This window comes from Giraffa tippelskirchi, chromosome X (assembly GCF_054371585.1).
Source record: "Giraffa tippelskirchi isolate mGirTip1 chromosome X, T2T-mGirTip1v1.2.pri, whole genome shotgun sequence".
Classification (NCBI taxonomy): domain Eukaryota; kingdom Metazoa; phylum Chordata; class Mammalia; order Artiodactyla; family Giraffidae; genus Giraffa; species Giraffa tippelskirchi.
The window spans coordinates 34,004,671-34,018,482 of record NC_137289.1 but is presented as its reverse complement, the minus strand read 5'-3'; the positions used below and the strand labels follow the sequence as shown (position 1 = coordinate 34,018,482).

At 45.3% G+C, this 13,812-nt stretch overlaps 1 protein-coding gene across 1 annotated transcript; it reads left to right on the top strand.

Moving 5' to 3' along the window:
* The first annotated feature begins 9,240 nt into the window (after nt 1-9,240).
* SLC25A5 (solute carrier family 25 member 5) lies at nt 9,241-12,015 on the top strand. Its single transcript, XM_081563789.1, has 4 exons — nt 9,241-9,421; nt 10,402-10,888; nt 11,067-11,207; nt 11,603-12,015. Exons 1-4 carry the CDS (start codon nt 9,311-9,313, stop codon nt 11,758-11,760), a joined length of 897 nt encoding a protein of 298 aa, XP_081419915.1. The 5' UTR covers nt 9,241-9,310; the 3' UTR covers nt 11,761-12,015.
* Nucleotides 12,016-13,812: the final 1,797 nt, after the last annotated feature.

The following is a 13,812-nucleotide window of genomic DNA, read 5'->3' as shown; positions in this document are numbered from 1 at the left end:
TTATGTGTCGGTCATTTATTACTAATTTGAGTTAGATAACTATTGCTATATATATACTGGCCAAAATCTTTCAACTCTCAGAAACTTGTCCTATTGAAATATATCAAAATAACTCATTTTTCCAGCACTGGGGCAGACTGTGTTTTATGGAAAAGAGAAGTTAATACACACAAGAAAATCTCATCTGTAGCCCAGTCAGTTAGAGTTTCAGTTCAGTTCCATCACTCAGTCGTGTCCGACTCTTTGTGACCCCATGGACTGCAGCATGCCAGGCTTCCCTGTCCATCACCAACTCCCAGAGCTTGCTCAAACTCATGTCCATCGAGTCGGTGATGCCATCCAACCATCTCATCCTCTGTCATCCCCTTCTCCTCCTGCCTTCAATCTTTCCCAGCATCGGGTTCTTTTCCAAGAAATCAGTTCTTCACATCAGGTGAGTTTAGAGGTGACAGGTGAGTTTAATAGATTCTTAACCCAGAGTGAATAGTTCATGTTAGTTACTCTTGATTTTCTTTGAGGTGAACACTTTTTAAAAAATTCTGAAAGCTGTGAAAAAATATTTTTAAAACTCTAGTACTGTTCCTAAAACAAAGTTACAACTTCTTGTATTTTCACAGAGGTATGAAGGAAGTGTTCTGCTTTTCTGCTTTATGGTTTGCAATGGGCACCACCAAACTGGGCTAAGTACTTTAGGAGGATTATAAAGATATGTGATGCAATATTGACCCAGGAGTAACTTCTAGTCTTCAGGAACAAAACATACCTACACATATGAAATGACTATAATTACAAAGCAAATACAAGCAAGGGCATGATAATATAGCAGCAACCATTAACATGATTACCAAGGGGCTCCATAATTGATTCACTTAATAAATCAGTGACTTAAAGTATAACCGAAAAAAAAGAGTCTTTTTTTATATGGTGGTGGTAGTTTAGTCACTAAGTTGTGTCTGACTCTTTGTGCTCCATGGACTGTAGCCTGCCAGGCTCCTCTGTCCATGGGATTTCCCAGGCAAGAATACTGGAGTGGGTTGCCATTTCCGTCTCCAGGGATCTTCCTGACCCAGTAATCTAACCCAGGTTTCCTGCAATAGCTATTATTTATTTGGCTGCTCCAGCTCTTAATACATGGGATCGTCGATCTTTGTTGCAGCATGTGGCATCTTTAGTTGCTGCATGCAAACGCTTAGTTGCAGCATGTGGGATCTAGTTCCCTGACCAAGGATCAAACTTGAGCCCCCTGCATTGGGATCTCAGAGTCTTAGCCACTAGACCACCAGGGAAGTCCTGGGAAGGAATGAGTCTTACATTACGTTTTGAAGGAAGTGAAAGGATAATAGTTGGTGAAGAATAGGTTGAGGGGAGAGTAGGTTGCAGGCTGAAGATAGCGTATGTAGTATCACAGAGGTGGAAGGAAGCAAAAGGTATCTGCAACAGAGTGCGAAGACTGGCTTCGTGCATTCGTTCAATGACAGCTTGCACTCTGGGCATCGTGGTACACCAGGCAGCTAAGGTCCTTGCCCACGTTCTAGTGAGGGGGGCAGTCAGAAAACTAACCAACAAGTGAGGTATAGATTGTAATGTTATGAGGGGGATAAACAGGGTGCTTTATTAGAGGATTACATGGGAGGTAAGGGAAATATTTTAATCAAGGAGCCAGAGAAAGCCACTGTGAAAGGTGATATTTGAAATGAGACCTGAAAAATAAAAATGAATCAACCACATAAGGAACTAGGGAGAGGAGCATTCTTGGCAGGGAGAACGGAAGATGCAACAGTGGTACTGGTAGTGGGAAAGGCTAGATGAACAACAAAGAAGTGAGCACAGCCAGTGTGGTGAGTGAGAACGGATGAGATGTGGTTAGACAGAGGGCCAGGTCATATGTGGCCACTTGGGCCATAGTAAAATGTTTAATTCTAAAATAAACAAGTAAAACAAGTTTAATTCTAAGTGCAGTGGGGAGTCATTGAAGGCTTTTATGCAAAGATGCTATATAATCTGATTTTCATTTTTGAAATATCCCTCTGGCTGCTATGTGGATAACAGATGGGAAGGAAGCAAGGCTGTGAGTAGGAAAACCAGTTAAGAGGCTACTACAAAGTCCAAGTAAGAAATGATGACTTATGGGGAATTCCCTGGAAGTCCAGCAGTTAAGACTTGGTGCTTTCACTGCCGTGGGCTCAGGTTCAATCCCTGGTCCAGGAACTAAGATACTGCAAGTGACACAGCCAAAAACAAAAAAAATTAAAAACAAAATTTAAGTGATGGCTTGGACTAGAAAGGTGGCAATAAGGATGAGAAGAGTGAATAGGTTCAAGATAGATTTTGCAGTTTGCGATCAGCAGGATGTGCTGAGCAATTGAATGTAGGGAATAAAAGAAAGAAATCAAGGATGGCACCTAGGTTTTTCACTTCTGACTTATTAAAAACGTAGATAATGTTGCCATTTGCTAAGGTGAGGAAAACTGGTGGGGGCCCAAGTTTTGGTGGAGAAGGAATCAAAAGTTCTGTTTTAGACGTGTTAAATTTGAAATGCCCGTGAGACATCCGAGTAGAGAAGTCAAGTAGGCAGTTGGCTGGACCATAGGCTGTTCATGTAATTATCCAAACCAGTTGTGGTAGACAGAATAATGAACCCCCCATCAAGGGTGTCCACCGACCCTAATACCTAAGAACCTGTAAATATTTACCTTACACAGCAAAAGGGACTTACATGATTAAGGATAAGAATATTCAGATGGAAAAATTATCATAGTTTATCGGGGCTTCCCAGGTGGCGGTAGTGGTAAAAAGACCTGCATGATCACCTGGAGAAGGAAATGGCAACCCACTCCAGTATTCTTGCCTGGAAAATCCCATGGACAGAGGAGCCTGGCGGGCTACAGTCCATGGGGTCGCAAAAAATCAAACATGACTGAAGCGACTTAGCACTTAGCATCTGGGTAGACCCAGATAAAGTGGAAGAGGAAGGGGGAAGAGAGACTTGAGGTTGCAAAATGAGGCAGAAGAAATGGATCACAAGAAGGACTTGGCTGACTTTGAATACACAGATGCCCAAGAGCCAGGAAATGGGGATTTCAGTTCTACAACCACAAGGAATTGAATTCAGCCAACAACCTGAATGAGCCAGGAAATGGACTTTACCCCAGAGCCTTCAGAAAGCATTGCAATCTTGCCAGACACCTTGATTTAAGCCAAATAAGACCTGTGTGAGACTTCTGACCTCTATAACTGTTAAGATAATAAATTTGTGTTGCTTAAGTCACTGACTTTGCAGTAATTTGTTACAGCAGCAATAGAAAACTAATATACCAGAACACTATTGATAATTATGTCAGGATACAAAGCATACCTGGGCTGTCCTGGCCAAACAGGACAAGTCTGGAGCTCAGGAGGGAGTGGTGGCTGGAAGTAGACATTTGGGTGTAGTCAGCAGATAGATGTCATGTAAAGCCAAGAGACTGAATGAGACAGCCAAGGGAGTAGATGGGAAGAAACTCCTGGGGGAGGGGGTGTGTGTGCTAAGTCACTCCAGTCCCACTTTTTGTGACCCCATGGACTATAGCCCACCAGGCTTCTCTATCCATAGGATTCTCCAGGCAAGAATACTGGAATGGGTTGCCATGCCCTCCTCCAAGGGATCTTCCTGACCCAGGGACCGAACCCACGACTCTTAAGTCTCTTGCATTGGCAGACAAGTTATTTACCACTAGCGCCACCTGGGAAGCCCTGGGGGAGAGGGAAGCAACGAGAAATGACATTGAGGAGATGTTAGCTAAGGAAAGGCCTCGAGATGTGGAGGAGCTGGAACTCTTGTACCCTGCTGTTGGTACAATCATTTTGAAAATAGTCTGGAAATCCCTCAACTGGTTTAACATGGAGTTAACCATATGACCTAGCAATTCCACTCTTAGGTATCTACCCCAGAGAAACAAAAACATATGTCCACACAAAAACTTGTACAGGAATGTTTATAGCAGTATCATTCATAATAGGCAAAAAGTAGAAATGACCCAAATGACTATCAACTGATGAATGGCTAAACAAAATGTTATATAGCCATACAATGGAGCTACTTAGCAATATAAAGGAACTGCCTATTGACACACACACAAAACACATGGGTGAATCTCAGGGTATATTAAGTGAGAGAAGCCAGATGCCCCCATCCCCAAAAGAATGGTGTCATACCATATGATTCCATTCATATGAAATTCTAGGAAATGCAAACTGATCTATAGTGATAGAAAGATTAGTGGTTGCTTGGGGAGGGATTACAATGGGGCTCTAGAAAAACTGTGGTGATGGACAGGTTCACCATCTTACCTGCAGTGATAATTTCATAGGTGTTTATGTATGTTAAAGTTTTAAATATGTAAGTTTCATTGTATGTAATTATACCTCAGTAAGATTGATATTTTGTTTTATCTGAAGCAGTTATCCAGGGCTGGAATATATCAAACACTTTCTAAGTCTGCTCAAAGGAGCCAAAAACAAAGCCCTTGGGTGAGGTGGAGGGGCTTCAAATGCTAAGCTGCGGAGTTCAGGATTGATCCACTAAGCAAAAGAGAGTCACTGGTTTCTTGAGCAACGTAGGTGATGTAATGAAAACTGGATGTGAACAAGATTGTTCGAGAAACTGAAATAGAAATGAGAGATTAAACACAGGAAGACTGGCCAGCGAATGAGGAGCACTGTTTTCTCCTCCACAATCACACTGGTTTGGTGGTTTGGTTTTTTGTTGTTTGTTTGTTTGTTTGTTTCGGCCTCAAGCTTGCAGGATATTAGTTCCCCGACCAGGGATTAAAACTGGGGCCTCGGCAGTCAGAGTTCTGAGTCCTAACCACTGGACCACCAGGAAATTCCCAAGTAGCTCATGTTTTAGAAAATCATTTCTTGTTCAGTTGAAGTCTACCTTCATGACACTTCTACCAGCTGGTATTGATTCTACACAAGATGTCTAATTCTCTTCCATCTGACAGTCCTTCAATTAGGAAGAGAGTCATGATGGCCCTCCTTCACCCAAAGTTCTTTCCCAGTTAAATCTCTCGTATTCATTCAGCCATTTCTCATATGACATGATTTGAAGGCACTTCACTTTCCTGTCTTTTTTAAACATGTCCCAATTTGTTAATGTCCCCTTAAAACGGCATCCAGAAGTGAGCACAAAGTTCTATGGGCCAACAGCAGAGGCCCAAATGGGACTGAAATTCCCCTGATCTGTTCATGACCATCATCCTGACCCATCTCAAGACTCATTAGCGTTTTTTGGCATTGCCAACTTACAATCAACTAAGACCCTCAGTTTTTTTTCACACATGCTCTAGCTCCTTATCCTTAAATGTCCTGCACTAAACAGAACATTAGAAACCTTTATTGTGGTCCTTCCCATTTTATAAGCCTCGGTTTATTCTGGACTTTAGCCCTTCTGACTCTGTTCCTAGAGATTTGTGTTACTCTTTGGTCTCTGTCCTTGGAAGTCTAGCCTTCATTCTGTCATCTATATATGTACTTTAAAAATTTGAGCTCATCAGAGAAGAATCTGGAAGGACAGCTTAATTTACTAGATATCTCTCCTTTTTTTTTAAATTTCTCATTGGAATTTTTGCAAATTGTATGGATCTGAATTTTATCTTTGAAATCTTTCACCATCCTGAGCTATCTTTCTATTTGGAGTTTGACCAAGAGATCATATTTATCTTTTCTTTGATCCTTTTGACTTTTAAAACACACACACACTCACAGAGGTTAGTTAACCTATCTGACTATGCCCAGCATTCCTTTGTTTAACAGATCCAGACCAGTCAATCTTGGTCTGTTTCCCTAAGATTCTTGTCACTTTCACTTTACAATGAGATCTTCCTTACTTATTATTAGGAATAAGCCTAGTTTAGCAATTTATCTCATTGCTTCTTCAGTTTTCTGAGAACTACAATTATCAGAAAAAGAGTAAAGTATTTATCAGTGTGTTGCTATCAGAATAATGAAACTTGTAGCAGATACTCAGATGGTTTTTGTCTCTGATCAACATTTCTCCCCAAGGTGATGACTTCATGAAGTACTATTCATATCTTTTATCTATATGGGCAGTCTCTTGTATGCTTCCACGATGACAATCACTTTCATTTCTCCCTTTCATTTTCATGGAATGCTTTTCACCCTCCTACCAATGAATTACTGGCTATACTTTCTTGATATATTACTACTCTGCTCTCCTATATGGTATCTCTCTGAACCAGGTTTACCCTTCTTTTTACTGATGCCAGTCAGAAGCCCCATTCTACCAAGTTTGAACAATACCTATAAAATTGTCTTTTCCTGCTTGTATTAACATTTTACATTCACTTTATTACTCATACGGTGGGTGTGTGAGTACATAGATAACTGAGGCATTAAATATCATTTCTGACCTTCTTCCTTGTTTTTTCTGAGAGAGAGCAGGCACTGCCTTAGCTCTGTTTTCTCTTCCTTAATTGTATGCGTATTCTACACAACTTCCAGAAACATAGTAGTTACTAAGAGCTCCCACTATGTCTCAATGGAGGCATTTCTTTTTAATGAATTGACTAGTCTATATCATTATCAACATCATCATCGTTATCATTGATATTAGTCCCTGTTTGCCTGGACTCTTGCTCCTGGTTTATTTTCTTTTTCCTCTTTTTTTTTTCTTTTGACTTTTAAATTTTTTTTAAATTTTTTTTAACTTTCAGAAATAAAAATATTGCCCACAAAAAAAAACAGTATAAAGAATTTCCATGTATCCTTCACTCAGCTTTTTCAAATGGTAACATCTTACATAACCGTAAAAATAGTATTGGTAGAATATTATTAACTAATCCACAGATTATGTATCCAAATCTCACCAATAGTACCACCATGTCCTTTTTCTGGTTCAGGATCCAATCCAGGATCACACATTGCATTAACCTGTCTTTCTGCTTAGTCTCCTTTAATCTGTGACAGTTCCTTAGTCTTTGTTTTTCTTTCATGACCTTGACACTTTTGAGAACATTCAATTCCTTGAAGTATACCTGGTCATAGGCAACCAGGAGAGCTCCAGCTCACAGTGGATTCAGCAAAATACCAAGTCATGGCGTGGAGTCACTCTTAAATGTATTTCACCTTCAGTAAAACTACACTTAAGCACCCAAAGGCTGAGAAGGGGCAAATTTTACGTAATTATTTGATCATGTTTTTGTGGAGAGCAAAATGTAACAGAACAGTAAATGTGGAGATCCTTGAAACAGTAAAAGAGCTTTGGAGTAGAATATGGCAGGGACATCATGCTCAATGGAAGTAGCAGATGTGGCCAAGGAAAGGTTAAAAAAGAAAAGGGCACATAAGAGATAGTGAGCTGGGTCAGAGTAATTAATATATGAATAAAAATGCATTCATCAGAATGTCAAGAGTTCAGACTAGAAAGGTTTTGAATTGTATAGTGAAATGCATTCTAAAACCACCTCCCTCTAAACAAAATGCTGTCGATGTTTTATTTTCACTGTTCGTTCTCTCACCAGTAGAGGTAGAGGATTGGCTATCACTTTCAGAGAACACACTCTATCATCGAAACTGCACAAAAAGGTCATTTCTGTATCCAGCTGCATTTTATTATAATCAACTAATGAGAACCAAGTGGCCTCTCCAGAACACTGGTCAAAGATAGCCCCCAGGATCAACAAAGCTGGAGTGAAAATTGCTCTTCTCTGAACACGCACTATGTGTGCTCATCACTTTGGATTGCTGGGGTTCATGGAAAGACTAATGAATTGCAAAGTATACTTAGAGGAAGAACCTGACATGCCCGGAGGAATCTTCGAGTCGGATCCTTTAACAGGCAGATCTGGAGAAGGCAGGAGAGGGCAAGAAATTGAGTGGTATGCCATCTATGTTTTCAGTGTGCTGGGTACCTAGGGCTCAGCTACGGTGGGTGTTTTCAACAGTTATTTTTGTAAACATAGCTGTGATGATTTAGACATAGGATTTGTGAGGTCACTCTCAGCTCCTGTTCTGAATCTGAGGGAGGGCATTCAAGCTAACAAGTAGGTTTTTAAGGACATGTGTGGCAAACGTTTTCCCAGTGCAGAGATTAAGGGACTCAACAAGCCCTTGTCTCTTGACAACAATGGGTGTCAATCTAGTTCTGCCCATTCCTTTAAACTTTTCTGGAGATTAGCAATCCACTCAATGCAAGAGCGCTTTACCTGGGCCCAGGAACCCAAATACCAATCTAGTTCACACATCCTCTTAACCTTAACGATATACCCTCTATGCTTTGGCTTCTGGCTCAAATAATTTCCCAACACCCCAGCGCAATCCTTTTGGACGCTCCTCTGCCAATTCCCCGCAAGATCTTTGTTAAACTGCATTTGCAAACCGGGGTCTGGGGCACGCTGACAGTGTCCCAGCTCTGCTGCTCCTCCAATTTCCTCTGGCTTCACCGGCGAAGTTCCAGGCCAGGGCCAGACGTAGGGTGAGGAGAGTGAGGCACTTGCCTGGGCGCCAAATGTTAGCGGACACAAAACAACTCAGGAATCAAAATGAATGCTTCTTTTTAATTCACCATTTTAAAAATTCCAAAGGAATGCAAAAATCCTTGATGAACAACATTTCAAATTTCTGAATAAAGACAGGCTCCCTTCTTGCACTGGCAGGCCCTGCCTCACTTGCCTCACCCTCACCCCAGCCCTGGGGATCCAAGTAAGCTTGATTTACAAAAACAGGCGACCGACTAGCGTGCCACAGTTTATCTATAAGAATTTTTAAAATATTGCATTCAATATTATTTCTCTTGACAACCAAATTTGGGTGGGGGGGGCGGTGTTGTTCGTTGGTTCTTTGGAGTCCCCTTAAAGACCGCGCCTCACCCTGGTCCAGGCACACTGTGACCTCTCCCCATCCGCGCCCCAGGGCCTCCCCCAGGGTCCCGCGTCCGGGCCAGGTACTCTCTGGCGCCGGCTGGTCCAGGCACACTGTGACCTCTCCCCATCCGGGCCCCGGGGCCTCCCCCAGGGTCCCGCGTCCGGGCCAGGTACTCTCTGGCGCCGCCGCCTCCTCCTCGGGCCGGGTCAGGTGCTGCGGGCGAGCCAGGGCGGCCCCTGCCCGACTCCATGGCTCCTCCCCCAGCGCGCTCAGCCACTCAGCGGCCCCGCCGCCCAGCGCGCCGGGGCTCGGCGCCCGCCCCCTACGCCGGCCGCCGGCTCCCCCTATATAAATCAGCCATTTGCTTCGCTCCGTCCCAGAGCCCCGGAGTCTAAGCCGGTTCCTCGCCAATCTTTCAGTCGTCCGCTTACTCTTTCCTTCCAAGATGACAGATGCCGCCGTGTCCTTCGCCAAGGACTTCCTGGCAGGTGGAGTGGCCGCAGCCATCTCCAAGACCGCGGTCGCGCCCATCGAGCGGGTGAAGCTGCTGCTGCAGGTAACGTCTCGGGATCGGAGAGCCTGACCAGGAAGTGGGGGGAGGGGCCGCGCGGGAAGCGGTGGTGCGGAGCCTGAGGGGAACCAGCCCTCGGGATCTGCCCAGGGAAGTGGCAGCGTGGGAGGAGGGGTGGCCGCGGGGTCGGACCAAAAGGCAGACTTGAGGGAAATGCTTTAGTGATCTGAAGTTCAGGATCTCGGAAAGGGTCGGAGGCGGAGGGTGGGCGGAGGAAGACCAGGGCCTGGGCATCCCAGAGGCACCGAACTCGGATGGGGCAGCCTAGGAGTGACTGGCTCCCGGGCCCTGGGATCAAGGGCGAAGGCGCTGAAAAGAGGGACACCTGCCCGTACCGAGGACCTCAGGGTCGCGGCAAGGAGATAGCAGCCCGGGGGGAGGCCATGCGGCCGGTAGAGCGGCCTCGCAGCCGGCAGCCGCGCTCAGACCGGCCGGGCCGGAAGTCGGCGCCGGGAAGCGCGTGTCCCTCGTGCGTCCGCCCCCGCGCAGCCGCCGGCGCGTCCCCGCGGCCTGGCGGCGCGCTCTGCTACTCCGGCTCTAGAGGGCGCTCCCGCACAGGCCTACGGGTGGTGGCCCTCGGGTCACCTCCAGGAGAGGGGGACCCGAGCGGGAGGGAAGCTGCTCCCAGGGACCTGAGGCGAAGGCCACGGTCACCAGGGTGACCGCGCCAGACGTGGGACTCGCCCTAATGCCTCTGAACCAGGGTCTGAGATAATGACCTTTCTCCCAGGTCTAAAGGTCACGGCTCCGCTTGAGGGTGGCACCTCCTCATCCAAAGGGGTAGAGGCTTAGTGCTTCTAACTGTGACAGTGTGAGGTTAGAAGGGTTCCACCTGTGGGACACAGAAGACTAGACTTGGGGCAGGCGGGAGCCAACTAACCTGTAAGGGTGTCCTTTGAGATGCTATATTCTCTTCCCTTCTCCTGATTATCACTCTTTCTGTTGGCCTCCTTCTTGTCTGTCAGGTGCAGCATGCCAGCAAGCAAATCACTGCAGATAAGCAGTACAAGGGCATCATAGACTGCGTGGTTCGTATCCCCAAGGAGCAGGGAGTCCTGTCCTTCTGGCGTGGTAACCTGGCCAATGTGATCAGATACTTCCCCACCCAGGCTCTCAACTTTGCCTTCAAAGATAAATACAAGCAGATCTTCTTGGGTGGTGTGGACAAGAGGACCCAGTTTTGGCGCTACTTTGCAGGGAATCTGGCATCAGGTGGTGCCGCTGGGGCCACATCCCTGTGTTTCGTGTACCCTCTCGACTTTGCCCGTACCCGTCTAGCAGCCGACGTGGGCAAAGCTGGAGCTGAAAGGGAATTCAGAGGCCTCGGTGACTGCCTGGTTAAGATCTACAAATCTGATGGGATTAGAGGCCTGTACCAAGGCTTTAACGTGTCCGTGCAGGGTATTATCATCTACCGAGCTGCCTACTTCGGTATCTATGACACTGCCAAGGGTAAGTTTGCCCGTGGGCTTCAGAACTGTCCATATGAGATCATTTAAAGGGTTGGCTGAAGGCAGCGAGGGTCACCACATACAGCCCTTTGTGTGCAGAGAAGATGTTGGGGAGGGCCGTGAAAAACAAGTCAGGAAGACTCTGCTTACTGGTAAAAGTGTCTCTCTCCTATTCTCAGGAATGCTTCCAGATCCCAAGAACACTCATATCTTCATCAGCTGGATGATCGCACAGTCAGTCACGGCGGTTGCTGGGTTGACTTCCTATCCGTTTGACACTGTGCGTCGCCGCATGATGATGCAGTCAGGGCGCAAAGGAAGTAAGTTCCACTGGAGCAGAAGATACAGATGTGGGCATGGCACATAGGCACAGACCAGCCATGCCTGCCTTTGAAAATGGCAGTCTGTTGAGATCCCAGGTGGGGTTGATTGGTCTGCGTCCACTGCACAGTCTCCTTTCAGCGGGCCCTTTGGGTGCCTATGCCCAAGGGGGCTTGCCTGGTGTCAGAGGTTAAGGCCAGCAGGTTGTCTGCACCTCCCTGTTGTCCTTTAGTCACCATATTAAGACTGCAGTATTGGCCACACTAATGTGTAAATGTTGGATTTTTTAAAACTGACGATAGCTCTTAGAGGTGGGACTCTGGGTTAGTCTAGTTAAACATAAGGACTTTTCATTAGCGTCGGATCACCAACCCTTTGTCTTTGTCTTTTGCAGCTGATATCATGTACACAGGCACGCTTGACTGCTGGAGGAAGATTGCTCGTGATGAAGGAGCCAAAGCCTTTTTCAAAGGCGCGTGGTCCAATGTTCTCAGAGGCATGGGCGGGGCTTTTGTGCTTGTCCTGTATGATGAAATCAAGAAGTTCACCTAAGTTATTTCCTAGTTTTTCTCCTGTGACTAGGCATGTTGTATTATATAACATATCTTGAGCATTCCTGACAGACTGTTAGCTGTCTATTTATCAATGGCAACTATTTACTGGTTGAAAATGGGAAGCAATAATGTTCACCTGACCAGTTTTCTCTTAAAGCCATTTCCATGACGATGATGGGACCCAGTTAGTTTTTTATTTCAGTCACTCCCGGCAAATAACAAATTTGAAGAAATAAAAAATACCTGGAATAGTTATGTTTGTGGTTTATTTTCATTTAAAAGGACATTTGATAATTTAGTAAGGGCTGCTGCTGCTAAGTCGCTTCAGTCGTGTCCGACTCTGTGCAACCCCATAGACAGCAGCCCACCAGGCTCCGCCATCCCTGGGATTCTCCAGGCAAGAATACTGGAGTGGGTTGCCATTTCCTTCTCCAGTGCATGAAAGGGAAAAGTGGAAGTGAAGTCGTTCAGTCGTGTCCGACTCTTAGCGACCCTATGGACCCTATGGCCTACCAGGCTCCTCTGTCCATGGGATTTTCCAGGCAAGAGTACTGGAGTGGGGTGCCATTGCCTTCTCCTTAATGAGGGCTACATTTGAGTAAATGCTGCCTGTTTAATAAAGGCTGCAGTATATCCTGAGGTGACAAGCTTTCTTCTAAAACCAATCTTCAGCCATCCATTTAGCAAAGAATAGCTTGGCTGTGTGACCCATCGACATTCCAGATCCAGAGCAACCGAAAACTGTTGGTCAATTGCCTGTGGACAGTCATAGCTGATGAGCTTTCTCTAAAAAGCATTCTGGACCCACCTTTCCTATCTTGTGCTTATTAATGAAGAAATACTAGCTGAATTTTACACTTGAGTTTCATCTCATTTCATGATGAAATTCATTCCATGAGTTTCATCTCATTTAAACAAAACTGTTACAAGGTGGTGCTAGTGTTAGTCCCTCAGTCATGTCCAACTCTGACCCCATGTACTGTAGCCCACCAGGCTCCTCTGCCCATGGAATTCTCCAGGCAAGAATACTGGAATGGGTAGCCATTCCCTTCAGGGGATCTTCCTGACCCAGGGACCAAACCCAGGCCTGTATTACAGATGGATTCTTGACTGTCAGCCACCAGGGAAGCCCATAAGGTGGTAACGTTTAACCAATTTTTGTCCAGCTGCCTTCCCTCCTTCACCTGTCTCAAGTCAATTTAATCCTGTTCAAAGCAGAGGATTAGAACTGGCATAGTTAGGCAGTGCTGAGATGGCAGTGCTGTTAAAGATTATGGAGCGAGCTGCCACGACCTCAAATCTCACTTTACAAAAAGGAAACTGCATCTACATTTTGACTGGCATTTTAATCAGCCTAGTTAATGGAGGATGTGTGTTTCTTTTGGAAAAGTCCTTCCTTGGGATCCACATGAGCATGTGTTTGCAATTTCTGCAGCTCTTGTAGCCTCAGAAATCCAAGGATTTTACCTGGAACACGAGGTTTGTAGGAAGCACGGTGGCTGGCAAACCACAACATTCAAAATAGAAAATGATAGGTAATCCACTTGCACAGGTGAAACTTATTGAGGAATGTGACACACTGGCTTGTTTATCTGTCACTCGTAGATAGGGTCTGCATGGCAAGCGTTATTGCCCACAGAATCCTAGAGTTGTTATGTGCCACCTGGCCAAGCACCTGAGTCAACACAATGTACACATATCAAGTGATATACCTTAAATATACACAATGTTTATATATAATGGATTTATCCCTGACCTGCAGTGATACCTACAATAAAAAGTATCTTATTAAAGTTGCTAAAAAAACCCCACAAAACTGGTATCAAGCCTGGATTCTGCCACAATTGTGCTGTTGGGGAAGTTAATTTCAAGCCTCAGTTTTCCTCATCTGTAAAATGAGGATATTAATAATGCCTGCCTTTGAGGGTTGTTTCAAGGATTAAAGAAGGAGATTCTGTTTCGCTCCCTGGGTCAGGAAGATCCCCTGGAGAAGGAAATGGCAACCCACTCCAGTATTCTTGCCTGGAGAATTCCATGGATAGAGGAGCCT